The 15,365-nt window shown below is 46.0% G+C and overlaps 1 protein-coding gene across 5 annotated transcripts in view; it reads left to right on the top strand.

Moving 5' to 3' along the window:
* The window catches only part of HTR4 (5-hydroxytryptamine receptor 4), a 136,163-nt gene that overhangs the window by 55,194 nt on the left and 65,604 nt on the right, over positions 1-15,365 (top strand). For all 5 annotated transcript variants that reach the window (XR_011101281.1, XM_068697733.1, XM_068697735.1 and 2 more), the window contains exons 3-4: positions 8,951-9,076; positions 10,014-10,214. Coding sequence is in view for 4 of the 5 variants with exons in the window: in XM_068697733.1 (XP_068553834.1) it covers positions 8,951-9,076; positions 10,014-10,214 (327 nt within the window). In the remaining variant the exon portion in view is untranslated. The remainder of the gene's footprint in view (positions 1-8,950; positions 9,077-10,013; positions 10,215-15,365) is intronic.

The following is a 15,365-nucleotide window of genomic DNA, read 5'->3' as shown; positions in this document are numbered from 1 at the left end:
CACCAGGTTGGGGTTTATCCCCTGGCTCAGCACACTGCTCCCATTAACTGTGCAAGATGCTCATGCTCTCAGGGTCTTAGATCTCTGTCTGTTTGCAGATCATAACAAGGGATCACGTTTTTCAGAATCATGTCCTCCAGAAAAGGCAGGAACTTCTGCTAGTGGAAACTAAGGAGACTGCACGGGCCAGCAGGAAGCTCGTTTCTATGGGGTCATTACTTGGAGCCTCCTGTGCCTTGATGATCAGCCCAAACTCAGGCAGGCTCAGCCCCTGTGATATGTGCGGGGCTGGAGCCACTGCTATGGTGCTGCTTGATGCCTGCCGGGGTCCCGCAGTGTCTGGCAGCTCCAGCACACACCTGCTCCCTGAATGGGAGAGCTCCTAGCACGTACCTGATTGACTGCACAGCCCACACACAGAAATTTTTAAAATATTTAAATAGCCTGTGTTCTTTGCTTCATCTTGACAATTGATTTTAATCAGTATTTTTTTTAATCAGTATATTTTAATCAGTAACCTGAGCCGGTGGAAGGGGATGGGGAGCAGGATGTGGCCCTCACTATACACACAGAACTGGTTGGTGACCTGGTACGGCACTTGGATGTGCACAAATCGATGGGGCCGGATGGGATCCACCCAAGGGTACTGAGAGAACTGGCAGAGGAGCTGGACAAGCCCCTATCCATCATTTATCAACAGTCCTGGCTATCAGGGGATGTCACAGTTGACTGGCAGCTAGCAAATGTGACGCCCATCTACAAGAAGGGCCGGAGGGCAGACCCGGGAAACTACAGGCCTGTCAGTTTGACCTCAGTACCAGGGAAGCTCATGGAGAAGATCCTCTTGAGATTCATTACACAGCACTTGCAGGACAAGCAGGCGATCAGGCCCAGTCAGCATGGGTTTATGAAAGGCAGATCCTGCTTGACAAACCTGATCTCCTCCTATGACAAAGTGACGTGCTGGGTGGATGAGGGAAAGGCTGTGGATGTGGTCTACCTTGACTTCAACAAGGCTTTTGACACCGTCTCCCACAGCATTCTCCTCAAGAAACTGGTTGCTCTTGGCTTGGACTGGCGCACGCTTCGTTGGGTTAGAAACTGGCTGGAAGCTGGGCCCAAAGAGTTGTGGTAAATGGAGTCAAGTCCAGTTGGAGGCCAGTCACTAGTAGCGTCCCCCAGGGCTCGGTGCTGAGGCCGGTCCTCTTTAATATCTTCATCGATGATCTGGACGAGGGCATTGAGTGCACCCTCAGTAAGTTTGCAGATGACACCAAGCTATGTGCGTGTGTCAATCTGCTTGAGGGTAGGAAAGCTCTGCAGGAGGATCTGGATAGGCTGCACCGATGGGCTGAGTTCAACTGCATGAAGTGGCCAAGTGCCGGGTCCTGCACCTGGGGCGCAATAACCCCAAGCAGAGCTACAGGCTGGGACATGAGTGGTTGGAGAGCTGCCAGGCAGAGAAGGACCTGAGAGTGATGGTGGACAGTTGGCTGAATATGAGCCAGCAGTGTGCTCAGGTGGCCAAGAAGGCCAACAACATCCTGGCTTGTATCAGAAACAGTGTGACCAGCAGGGCTAGAGAGGTGATCGTCCCCCTGTACTCGGCTCTGGTGAGGCCGCACCTCGAGTACTGTGTTCAGTTTTGGGCCCCTCGCTACAAGAAGGACATCGAGGTGCTTGAGCGGGTCCAGAGAAGGGCGATGAAGCTGGTGAGGGGCCTGGAGAACAAGTCCTATGAGGAGCGGCTGAAGGAGCTGGGCTTGTTCAGCCTGGAGAAGGGGAGGCTCAGGGGTGACCTTATTGCTCTCTATAGGTACCTTAAAGGAGGCTGTAGTGAGGTGGGGGTTGGTCTATTCTCCCACGTGCCTGGTGACAGGATGAGGGGGAATGGGCTTAAGTTGCGCCAGGGGAGTTTTAGGTTGGATCTTAGGACGAACTTCTTTACCGAAAGGGTTGTTAGGCACTGGAACAGGCTGCCCAGGGAAGTGTTTGAGTCACCATCCCTGGAAGTCTGTAAAAGACATTTAAATGTAGAGCTTAGGGATATGGTTTAGTGGGGACTGTTAGTGTTAGGTCAGAGGTTGGACTCGATGATCTTGAGGTCTCTTCCAACCTAGAAATTCTGTGGTTCTGTGATTATCAGCTATTTAAGACACTTAATTCTCTGAAACACTCTAGCATTCAGCCTGCAGGGGATATGTGGAGCGGAGTGTGGCTCAGTGACATTCTCAATGGCTTTGTCCGGGAGGTGACCTGAAATCCTTGTTGCATAGTTTGTGGCCCTGCCTGAGCTGCTGCTGTTCACAGTAAATCGGTGCTTTTTAAATCCCACACCATCGGTGAAAGTGAGTTGGTTTGCACAACTTTTTTGAGGTTCAAAGCAGCACAAAAGGAAAAAACAAACAAACAAACAAACATTATCCTTTCCTACCCACCCCACTGCTGCAATGTATTTGGTTAAAGAACAAAAAAAAAAGAACAAAAAAAAAAAAGAACCACTCAAATAAACTAATCACATGACTGAGTTATTTTAATATGTGGAATACTGCTTATTTGTGGCTCGTCAATACTTTAATTATTTTCAATCTGTTTCTAAAACAGAAGGAAAAGTACATAATTGATTCGAATCTGTTAGAAGTGGTCTTGCCATCTGCACAGCCTCAAGCAAAGGCAGTGAAACATTTGAATACATTGTAAGAAATTATATGCTTCTACGTTAATGCTGACTTCTGATTAATATATTTAGGTTGTAGTAAAATAGAATATGGTAACAGCTAGAAAGCCATAGATCAAATAATATCTTCCTTATTGTCATGTTTCCATACTAAGACATGCATTGTTAGGTTTACTCATATAATAACATATCTTCATTTTTAAGTGTTTAACACTCAGCCTCTGGTTTTATGCCTAGGAATAATCAGGGAAGTAGAGAGGAGGAGAGGCAAATAACAGCTTATTTGCAATTACAGACCTGCATGAAATGTCATGTCACCTGGAGTTACAGAGTGAAAAGCCATGGCTTGGGTGAAGAGTAAGCAGTCTGACTCCCCTGCGTATTCCCCGTTTTCCCTAAGGCCCCTGTAAATAAAGGAGGAAGCTCTGTTCTAGGTTCACCTGGTAAAACTCACTGCTCTGAGCTCTTAATCCTCATCAGTGAGAATTACACATGCACCTTGCTTTGAAGTGCTCAGGAGGTCCCTGGCTGCCTCCAGGAGATGCTGCAGGTCACCTCGGCAGGCAGTGTTATTCCCTGTCAGTTAGGAAATGGTTCTCCATGCCCCCTGGGCTTCAGCTGCACTCCTCTGCCCCCAAAAGAGAAATCCTGTTTATTCTACCTTTGCCCTGTTTTCCATCTCTCCCATTCCCTTTCTCTCTCTGACACCCACAGCAGTGTCTGTGAGATGCCCAAGGTGCTCTCAGCAGTTTATTGGTGACTTTGTCCTGCTGCAGTTGCAGGGAGGTCAGGCAGTGATTTGTAATGAAAACTAGAGGAGCAATATATGCAGTCTTACCAGCATGACCAATCCATGGTTTAATTGCTGCATACAATATGCAAAAGCACTAGAGGTCAGATAGAGAAGGTGGGGTGTTTACAGGAAAGTAGAAATTGAGCTTGAAAAAAAAAAGTAATTACACTTTTTAAAAAAAACATTAATGACTACACAGAAGAGCCTTTTAAATATATCCATGTGGGTTTAAAGCATTCATTCCACATCAGTATTTCACCTTTTTCCTTAAGTGATTTCTATATTCCTACTAACCAACAATCATTTTGTCTGAATCTCATTTCCTTGTAACAGCAAACCCATCAATCTCTGTTTTATTAAACAGGGAAGCATGCTTGGAAGCCAGAGCACTCAGATTTGATCAAAGATGTTATTCAAACCATTGATTTTAATTTACAACAATATCCACTTCTTCCATTATTAACAGCTTTGAATTACCGAGACTGAATAATTAACAAATATTCCTACTTGATGACAGATTATTCAAAAGGCAGATGAGCAGAAACATATCCCAGATGAACGTCCTTCTTGCACCCCTGGTGATGTCTGCGTCTAATGTTCCCTGGAGGATCAGTACAAGGGGGCATGAGAGCAATACTCGTTGTAGAGATCTCCCAAACACTTTGGAAACTGTCGTCAGAGCAAATGCCCCGCAGACACATGTGTCAGGACATGTTTCTGGCCTCCTGCCTCTGTTCAGGGCCCTGCGCTGTAGCCAGACTGGTGCAAATGGTGCAGGCGTGGGGAATGATGAATGACAGTGATGTTCTGGCAGGCAGCCTTGGTGCACCCCCAAACCCCAGGGATCCCTAAAACATGATCCAGCAGGCTCAATCACCAGCTCCCCTCGCAAGGCACTGCTCAGAGGGGTGGACAAAGGCCAGCTGAACCCACACTGGCAGGTCCTGGGACGATGGAGTTGGCTCTCCCCATCCATACCCTCTGCAGAATCTGGGGAGATGCAAGGTGCTCAAATAATCTGGAGATGGGAATTGTTTAGGAAGAGCAGATGGATGAGCAAAGCTAGTGTCGTGGTTTAACCCGGCCGGCAGCTAAACACCACGCAGCCGTTCGCTCACCCTCCCCCCTCCCTCTCTGGGACGGGGGAGAGAAATGGAAAGTGAAGCCCGTGAGTTGAGATAAAGACAGTTTAATAAGACAGGAAAATAATAATAACAAAATAATAATAAAATAATAACAATAATAATACAATGGTGATAATAGGAAAGTAATAATAGTATGTACAAACAAGTGATGCACAATGCAATTGCTCACCACTCGCTGACCGATGCCCAGCCTAACCCCGAGCAGTCCGGCCCCCTCCCCCCAGCTAGCCACCCCTATATATTGTTTAGCATGACGTCAGATGGTATGGAATACCCCTTTGGCTAGTTTGGGTCACCTGTCCTGGGTCTGTCCCCTCCCAGCTCTTACTGCACCCCCAGCCTGCCCGTTGGCAGGACAGAGCAAAAGACTGAGATGTCCTTGGCTTAGTATAAGCACTGCTCTGCAACAATTAAAGCATTGGGGTGTTATCAGCACTCTTCTCATCCTAAGCCAAAACACAGCATTCCACCAGCTACTAGGAAGAAAATTAATTCTGTGCTAACTGAAACCAGGACAGCTAGATAAGACAAAATACAAATCTATCTGCCTGGCTCTGTATAAACAGAACCATCCTCCTCCTCTCCACCGTTCTGCCAGCATTTGTGTGCTGCTGTGGAGGAAAAGGAACACCTTTTGTAGGGAGGTATTCAGTGTGGTGTGACATTTTGTTTCACAGCCATGGATTGGTCAGCCCATTGTGAGGGCTATGTTTAGAAAGGTACAATTACAGCTCGATGAAGGTGCCTTTGATCCCGGTGTCCCCATTGTTCGCCAGCTTTTCATCCTGCCCTGTACACAGTCAGCAGGCAGAGACCTGACCTTTGAAGTCTCTTCTTTTCCTCATCCCTCTAATTTTTGTGGAGCCTTCTGCTGAACGTTATTAATGAAGGCTCTGGTGGTTGTGCTCACAGTACCGATGCTGGCTTGTGCCTGCTCTTCCCCAGCAGTACAACATCTGTCTGCACGAGGAGGGAGGTGGCAGACCCAGAGCTGTCTGTGCCTCCAGCAGAGGAGAATTGCCTTGGGCATCATGCTGGGCCTTATCCAAAGCATGTCACTGCTGTGCACGTCCCTCTTGCGGCACCCCAACCTCCCTGCCTCCCCAAATCTCCAACACCAGACATTGATTCTGGGGAAAGGAGAAATTTCAGATCAGATGGAGATGGACGGATGGGGGAGTGAATTCTCGCTGGGGAAAGAATGGTGTCCTTTCCTAGGAGCCGTCATGTGGCTAGTGACCAGTTTTGTAGAGTGCCTTGGGATCTGGGTGTTGGAATAAGGACCTGGATGTCAATTACCTTTAGTTTTGAGGAAAGCATCTATATATGCAATTTAGGGCAGTCACTGGTGACAGAAGGAACGGAAACTGATGCCATGCATGTACTTGATTTTGCATCTAGCATCTTACTACTAGGTGGAGGAAAGCTGCCCAGAGGCAGTATTTACTGTTCTGAGAGTTTAAAAGACAGACCAGAGAATCTCACCTAGGGCTTTTTAGCACAAACTGCTGTGACCTTTGCAGCACGAGAGAGCACGCGAGGGAGGTACCACTATATGCACGTAGGCATTTCTTTTCCTACAGGCCACCGTCAGGGATGGGATGATGGATGAGGCAGATCCTTTTGGCAGATGGGAATTTTCTTCCATCAGATGGGAGGAGGCGGACTGGATCAATGTAGGCAAATTGCAGGCAACAACTGAGTGTAATTATAAGAACTGCAGACACAAAACCCACTCATTTCAAGAGTTGTCCAAGAATTAATGACCTAGGGCAGTGGGAAGCAACATATCCAGCAAAAGCTGGGAAATCCACACTTAGTTCTGACAGAGCCTTGTCACCATTTCTGAATGCACCAGCATTTGCCCAGAGCTGCTAGCTGCCCAGGAGGCCTCCTGGAGCCTTAATTACCCTCACTGAAGTTGTGATAAGTCCAGGAGACAGCTCTCCCTAATTAAATGTAAACTCTCAGATGCTGAGTAAAACCTGCTCTTGACTTTTCCTTTCTTCCGTCTTAGCATCTGTAATTGCCTTGCACAAAAATAAGTGTCTTGCTGAATGCAGATCCATGACTGCGTCTGACCCTGTCAACACCACCCTGGCAACCTTCCTCCATTAAGCAGGACTGGATTCAATGACATTAGCAACAAAAACCATTAGGGCAAAAGAAGCAGCCATGCCTTTGCCTCACATTTACCATCTGACCATTCACCTAACACAAGACAAAACCTACTGCCTTACTGGGTTCTCTTCGCTCCAAGCCACCTCTACCTGGGTGTAACTGGTACCCCAGGAACATCCAGAGGGACACAAGGCTGGCAGCACTCAGGAACTTTTTGCCTGAAAGCTCTGCAGGGAGGTGGGATACACCCATCTGTCCATGCTATGTGACCTCTTTTAAGCTTCTGGTTTTAATTCATGAGATTATCCTGAATTAAAAGCCATGTGTGTTCTCACGGGGGAGAAAGCACTGCTTGGCATATGAACGTACATTTCTGAAGTTAGGCAATGCAGTTGTGTCAGACCTCTTTCTCGTTATAGCTCGATAATTGAACTTGTTTTATATCCTGCATAGGTCTGCCTGATGCTTTGTGTTTCCATGAGGCTAGTGTGAGGCCAGGGCATCTCCTTCCTTCTTTCTTATTTGCTCATAAACATTCTCACCCTTCTGGATGAATCTATGCCCAAATGCATTTCCTTGTAAAACTTTATAACTCATGAATTTCTAAGGTGGTGTTCATACTGCATATGATGAGTCTAGGCTCAGCAGGCTGTGATCTGACCCAACTGTGCAACTGGCAGTGGGCAAAAAAAGTCAGACTGAAGGTGGCACCAGGGACAAAAGCAGAAATTGTGATTAAAGGGGTGCTCTGCAGTGCAGGCATGAGCTGAAGTCGGTCATGAGATGCCTATTAAGATGGCACAGGCACTGGAGATGGGACTGCAGCAGAGCCTCTAATCTTTTTGAGCTTTGCCAAAATCAGGAGAATTCAGAAAGATAAAGTGTAAAAGCCTGGACTGAATTTAGTAAATAAAACGTGACCCCAGAGGAAGTCAAACTAAAACAGAATAACAGTTCAATTTTTCAATGATGTGAACAATCTCACAGCACTAATCCTGGGTGCCGAGTGCCAGCTCTGTGCACGGTGAAGGAATCTCCCTGCAGAATTAGTGCCGAATGCTGCTCCTAATGCTGCTTTATTTCTAGCCACACCTGATGCTATGAACAAACACTTGTTCTCACCACTCTGATGTACTGTGGAAAGTGACACAGGCAGGAGGAGGTTTGGGGTGCCTTTTGTTCTGGATAAATAATTAGAAATAGCCTAAAAAGAAAAGTGGCTCAAAAATTTGGTAAGAAACACAGTTTTATGAATGCTATCCGTTGCACATTGTGTATTACCCTCCTCTTTTGCAGACTCAAAAAAAAAAAATATTTTTTAAAACAAACAAACAACAAACCAAACCAAACAAAAAAGAACGTTTAACAAGGAGAGGAGAGGAGAGGAGAGGAGAGGAGAGGAGAGGAGAGGAGAGGAGAGGAGAGGAGAGGAGAGGAGAGGAGAGGAGAGGAGAGGAGAGGAGAGGAGAGGAGAGGAGAGGAGAGGAGAGGAGAGGAGAGGAGAGGAGAGGAGAGGAGAGGAGAGGAGAGGAGAGGAGAGGAGAGGAGAGGAGAGGAGAGGAGAGGAGAGGAGAGGAGAGGAGAGGAGAGGAGAGGAGAGGAGAGGAGAGGAGAGGAGAGGAGAGGAGAGGAGAGGAGAGGAGAGGAGAGGAGAGGAGAGGAGAGGAGAGGAGAGGAGAGGAGAGGAGAGGAGAGGAGAGGAGAGGAGAGGAGAGGAGAGAAGAGAAGAGAAGAGAAGAGAAGAGAAGAGAAGAGAAGAGAAGAGAAGAGAAGAGAAGAGAAGAGAAGAGAAGAGAAGAGAAAGATAAAGGAAAGGAAAGGAAAGGAAAGGAAAGGAAAGGAAAGGAAAGGAAAGGAAAGGAAAGGAAAGGAAAGGAAAGAAAAGAAAAGAAAAGAAAAGAAAAGAAAAGAAAAGAAAAGAAAAGAAAAGAAAAGAAAAGAAAAGAAAAGAAAAGAAAAGAAAAGAAAAGAAAAGAAAAGAAAAGAAAAGAAAAGATTCAGCCTTTCTGCTGATGAACACGAGCCTCTCAGCTTTCTCTGTAAATAGGAAAAACTCTTTGTTAAGGAGTGCTGAGGTCTTGGTGGGCTGTTTGGGGATGCTGCTGCTGTGATGGCCAAGCGGGTGCTTGGCGTCTTTGGCTCTGCAGGAACCTGGGCAGCCCCCAGACTCTGGTGCATTTTCTTTGTTTTCCTTTTTTTTTCTGTGCTCTCCAGTTCAAGTGAGGGCTTCGGCATAGCAGAGAAGATTGTGCTGCTCACCTTCATATCAGCGGTTATTCTGATGGCCATCCTGGGGAACCTGCTGGTGATGGTGGCGGTGTGCCGGGACAGGCAACTCAGGTGAGCCCATGCAGCCCCCACAGCTCCCCCTTCAGCCAGGGGGCATGGGGCAAGGCCCCAGATGAAAGTCCTTTGCATGAATCTTGGAGCATAGACCATGAAGGAGGTGCCACCATTAGCTGTGGGGCAGTGTCATGCTGCCACCTCAGTCTCGGTGTCCCTGCCCTCAGATCCGCCCTGTGGCCATGGGACCATTGCAGTCTCCATCCCCCACACATTTAGCACTTTTGGTGTCAAAACCAGATAAATCAGTGAAAAACAGAGCAAAGCAGCAGTGCTCAATCCCATCTCCAATTCCCTTTCTCACTAGCCCCTGAGTAAAATATGCAGCTCAAGGTCCTTCTACCGCAGCCTGGCAAATGTTCCCAACAATCTGGGGTGGTTCACAGGCAAAACTCGTGTCTTGAGGCTTGCTGCTCCCCCTGTGATTTGTCAGACCAGCCCCATGAGCAGAGGGAGATATTCAGCAGCCTCTATTCATATTCTGCGTGGGATTTTTAATGGATTTAATTCTATTTTATTGTTATGATTTAAAAAGTACTCTTCAAGTTAAAATTATAGCTTCGGTCTCGATTCTTCTCAGTACTTTCTGGAAGGATTTTGTCAATTTACAAGTTAAAATAAAATCCCCCTCCTCGCCACCAAACTCTCCAGTGCAAGCTGTGAGACTAAGCCAGAAGCAGAGGCCTGCAGGCATCTATTTACCTCTTACATGTGAGCAGGAAAATGTGTTTACACAGGGGAGACAGGTTGTTTAGGTGTAAAAAACAGGAACAAGCTAGGCATGACAATACGTGTATAAAGTGGGAAATTTGTTAGAGAGGACCTTTCTACATATATATGATGGAGCAATTTAGACCCAACCACAAGCTGAATTCTCTGTCTACACGTAGAGGATGCTTCATTGAAGCTGTTCATTTTGTTATCTGTCTTGCAGGAAAATCAAGACCAATTATTTCATTGTTTCCCTTGCCTTTGCGGACCTGCTGGTTTCAGTGCTGGTGATGCCATTTGGAGCCATCGAGCTAGTTCAGGACAACTGGATCTATGGAGAGATGTTCTGCCTTGTTCGGACATCTCTCGATGTCCTTCTCACCACAGCATCAATCCTGCACCTGTGCTGTATCTCGCTGGACAGGTATGAGCAGAGCAGCAGAGAAAATCATGTTTGCTTCAAGTTTTTTCAGTGTTGTTGCTTATCTGCAGTAGCCAAAGGGTGAGCATGAGCCTGCTGGGTACCATGCAGCAACAAATCTCTCTTGGTAGCTCTTTTTGAAGAGAGCTGTCTGAATCCTCACCAGTGTAGGAAGACTTTGAAGGGAATGAGATTTTTGTTGATAAAGCAAGCTAGGTTCTCGGCCAGTTCCTGGCACAGCTTTGTTTGTGTTATTGTTCAGACATGCTATGGATTCTCCTTCAAGGTAAAGAAAAGACATCCTTAAAGATGCATCTGCAGGAAAGATATGCAAGATCTGCAGCAGGAGGTGCATCTTGCACAGGTCGCTGTGTTTGCAGGGGAAGTGCTGCTCATGGCCAGGGGCTGTGGGGAAGGCCGGGCTGGTGATCAGCTCGGTGTGCACGCAGGGACAGAGGCACTAAACTCTGGCTTTCTCTCTTATCAAAAAGTGTTTGACAAATCTTTCAAGTGCTATCAGAACTGTTTTTCCTGCTGTTAGTCAGACAAACACCCATACTACTAAATGGCACATTTTGACATATATTAATAGGTTATATAGAGAAAGACTTAGAAAGCAAGCCCCCACCCCCAAATTTTATAAGCTTTTTTAGCTAAGACATCCATTTGCACATCTTCACTACTGACGGCTAACAAGGAGGTAAGTAAAGCTGTTGAAAAGGTACATAGGCTTTGTGGGAGATTCTAAAAACTTTATTTTAAACTTTTCTTGAAAAATTAAAGTGAAGCCAAAATCCTAAATAAATCACAGCAAACAGTTTTGTTTTACTATGTCTGCAATGTTTCGAGGTAAACTATAGACCTTTTCAACTTTTAAACAAACCTTACAGAATAGCAAGCATTTTTCAGTCTAAATACTTAAAGCATTTTGACCAGCTATTCTAACAGGCAATATTTAGAGTCTTCAGTTGCTTTCTGTGCAGATATTTCAATACCTTTAAAAATACCATTACTTAGCATTACTAATATGGCTAAAATAACCATAATCATTCTCATCATCATGACAACTGGTATTTAAATAACAGCTTTCATCCAAAGTGTCTGTACTCAGCCAGGCTTCAAAAGATAGTTGATTAACTTCTCCATTGATTGGCAGAACTCCTTTTGTGTGGGAGGCAGGGGCACCACCACGTAAAGTAGCACACCCAGATAGGAGCTGATGTGCAATAGCTGTGGTGTGTTTCTGTAGCTGGAAGTTTAGATGGCTGGAACACAAATGAGGAGCTCATTATCTTAAAAACATTGACAAATTGCCACTTTGAGCCAATTACCAGTAAAGCAGATGTGAGGATGTGGACTTGTAATTTAAAATCATGGAGTTTGATTCTTCAGGCCCTTAAGTAACATCAGGGGGTTGTGCAGAGGGAGGACACAAAGGGAATATATTAATGCCAACTTCCAAGGGGCAGGGACTCCATGTGGGGTCTGCAGAAAAGAAATTTCCCCCTCCTCCTGCAGATGCCCCCCTCTTGCAGCCCCCCAACCCCAACACCTGGTGAGCTCCCATGTCTGCTGTCCCCACTGGTCCCCCTGCCGTTAGGACAGCCTCGCAGGGTGTCCAAGGGTGGGGAGACTGCCCCAGATTGTGGCTGTCAATGTGCGTGGTGTGGAGGTGGGGATTTGGGGACACAGAAGAGGCATGGCAGCTTTACACAGGAAGATTTGTTCTTTGTACACAGAGCAGAGGCAGAGTTTGCAAACATGCAGCTCAGCAGAATGAGCTGAAACTGGAAATACATTTAAAAAAAATAAATGAGATGGGTTAGATTACTGAATAAAACATTCAGAGCAGAGTGGGAACACCTGGACAGGACAACATGTGTCCCTTCCACGCTCTCCTGTTCTCTGGCCCGGGGAGCCTTGCATGTTCTCTGCCACACGCAGAGCTGCTCTTGCGAAGGGTGCGAGAGAAATCCCCCCAAACCTGCCACACCCCCAGTATTGGCCATACTAGAATAAACAGCAGTCAAATGGCTTGAAGAGAAGCAGAGGGTGAATTCATTGCTCACTGATGAGCATGCTGAAAGCCTCCGTGAGCCCAGGTATGAGGAAACAGATCTACACTGCCTGTGATTCAGAAACACGGCAGCAATTTTGAACAGCTGACAAACCTGAAGTTGCCAGATGTTAGGGAATTTTTTCAGGGCACACAAATGCTCTTTCTCTTTCGTGTGTGTTTACCATAAGTGTGCTGTTCTTTGCTCTCAGACTGAGGAAGGGAAAAAGCTTTCCATGCTGGTGGCTGGACGCAGCCTGACATGGGCAATTATCGCAGCCCTTATTGTTTGCTTACTGCTTTCACATTGAGGATGGTGCCTCTACAGACCAGCTGCATGGCTGATCTAAATTTTAGGTAATTCCCTGGTATCGTGTTTTTCTTGTTTTTCTTAAGTGCTTGTTAGAGCCACGAGCATCACACACACACAGCACCATTAGCAGAGCACTAGCAGCAACATCCCCAAGCCAGGTTGCTCCTCTCCAAAGGCACTTTCCTCTGCTCTCTGATCTCTCTCTAATAACACCTCTCCTAGCCAGTAAATCCAGCTCTAGAAGTTCATATAGGATGCTATTTGACTCCATAGGTAATCATTTGGAGCTTCACCTGATGTGAAAAAAGACAGGATTTCATCTCAGACTTTTCAAAAGATAAATTATTTCTCCCAGTACTAGAAGGCAAGCTGGGCCTGTGTCTGCTGGCAGTGAGTGTCAGCTGAAAGCAAGCCCAGGACCTCCCTGTCTCATCTGAAAAGGAGAGTCCCAAAGCAACCACATGGCTTTCACCATCTTCTGTTAAATCAGACCCCTCAGCGTGAGTCTGATTCAGTCTCAAGACTGGGGGCTCTTGGGTTATCCCAGGACTAAACACCAAGCTTAGAGCACCCACCTTGAGAAGATGCAGGTGCCTTTCACTGACGTGAGACATGGGGTCTTTCCCTTCACCTCCCAGAGGAGGCATTTGGGTGGAAGAAGACAGGGAGAATGCAGACAGTTTGATTTTGTCCTTTGCCACCTGCCTAAGGATGTGCTGCAGTCTCTTTGCTGCACTGTGAGGCACGTTGTGCTTGTGCTGTGTCCTGCCTCAGGTAACCTGGAGCTGGTGCCAGTCCCTCTCCACTCCTGTGTCTTTACATAGACATTGTTCTCCTTTGGCTGCCATGAAGCTGGCTGCTGTTCCAAACCTTGGCAAGCAGCACAACAGGGATTATTTACAACTCCTGGGTAGAGTGGTGGGTGCAGAATAACAGGTTAATTTTCCATACGAAAAGGAGGCTAAAGCCCACCTTTTATATATGGCCTTTTCTCCTTGGCAGTGTGCCTCCCCCTTGCTGTGACTGTCTGGGCAGCATCACCTCCAGCTTTGTTTGATCTGTGGGTCTCCTGAGAAGGGCAAGGAGAAAATTTCTACCTTACTTCACTTCTGTACTAGACATCAAAAGAGAAAGCAGCCAAGCTTCAGTTATATTTGAATAGACACCAGTACCAAAAGTTTCTAAATTCCACCTATTTCTTGAGCACTTTGCCAAAATCCTCCTCCTTTCACAGACTGAACTGAAAAATTTATGGTTTTCCTGGTGTGTATTAACTAAAACATGGGTAGCTGACAGCAGTCTAACAGCAATAAATGACTTGACAGAGAGCCATCCCATAACCCAAGTGAGCACCCAACACGTGCTGCTAACAGCTATGATTTAACACAGTGACAAAAGCCACCTGCTTTCCAAATGCTGGGCTAAAGTTTTCTTCTTCTGGGGCTTGGGCTACAGGCTTTCAAAGCAAATCTCTCATTTACCTTGTGTATATATGAACTGAGATTTGAAAACCCAGTTTAATTTTTGCAGCACTCTGTGACCTCCAGGCAGCTTTCAGATCAGCTCGAAATACTCCCTCTGATGTGAGTAAGAGCCACATGTCTTTCTTTTCCCCTCTCATCTGCACATCCTCACACTTTAATGGTTGTTGGCAGATACTTGGATTTCTGTGGCAGTTTTGTGGTGGTTTGTGGCTGTTTTCCCCAGTGATGACTGATCCCAGAACAGTGTTAGGAGCACTGAGAAGACCAGAGCAGGTAAATGAGTGCCGGTGCAGGGGGGATGACTTAGCCCATCCTTGACCTTTCTTCATCACCACTGCTCACCACTCCTGGCAGACGGCTTTGGGGGAGCACAGACAGCACGGCTGCCTCCACCATGCTTTATTTCATGTTTGCTAGTTGTTGCCCTTCTGTTCATTCAGACTTTAATGGAGCATGTTTTTTTCTAGCTGGTGTTTTTTCTGTGATTCATATATTTCCTGCCTTCTGTTTTATTTCAGGGCATACACTTTTTTTTTTTTTTTTTTTTTTTTTAAGAAAGCTTTGTGGTTATTCTAAATCCTGGAACTCAGTTTGGAAAGTCATTCTGTTCAACATTTGTTGAAAGTGTTGCTTGAAAGAGCTTTAGCTGGTAACATCTTGTATCTATTTCATTACCGGGTCTGAAGAAAAAGATTCAGATTTGAATTCTCAAAGACATTCAACAGGATTTTGAGAAAACGTGGAGAAATCACGACATGAACAGGGTGAATCGATGTTACCAGTGAGACACAGGGAGCAAAGTACTGACAAGCCTTAGGGAAGCTCAGTGTGATCTGAAAACATGTTTCTCCAAGGTGTCAGAGGTACCTCAGGGCTCACTGAATCCAAATGTTGCTGTCACTGGGTTATACTTTTTCATTATCTTTTTGGTGTTCTAATATAAAAGAAATATTTGGCCTTGAATTATTTATTTATTGCACGTTTTATGCATACCTGTCTATTCTTTGTGCCTATGCAATAAAAATAATTGCACTGCATATAAACAGACCAAGAAGCTATGATAGAGTCTCCAAATACCATTAACCTGCCAGGAAGGCAATTTTCTTCTCCAGTATTTGCAATACAATTTGGAGGGAAAAAAAGGGAAACAAATAGGTCCTGTGACCACATCCTCCAGCTCTCCTGGCTGCGGCCCACGCAGCGAAGCTGTCCTCCAGGCCTGCATTTCTGCTGGGCAATACATCTACTGCTCACCTGCAGTGCTAGAAGCATTTGTTGAGCTGCTATGTAACATGCAACAA

Source organism: Anas acuta, chromosome 14 (genome assembly GCF_963932015.1).
Source record: "Anas acuta chromosome 14, bAnaAcu1.1, whole genome shotgun sequence".
NCBI classification, from domain to species: Eukaryota; Metazoa; Chordata; class Aves; order Anseriformes; family Anatidae; genus Anas; species Anas acuta.
This window is presented reverse-complemented; position numbering and strand designations above follow the sequence as displayed.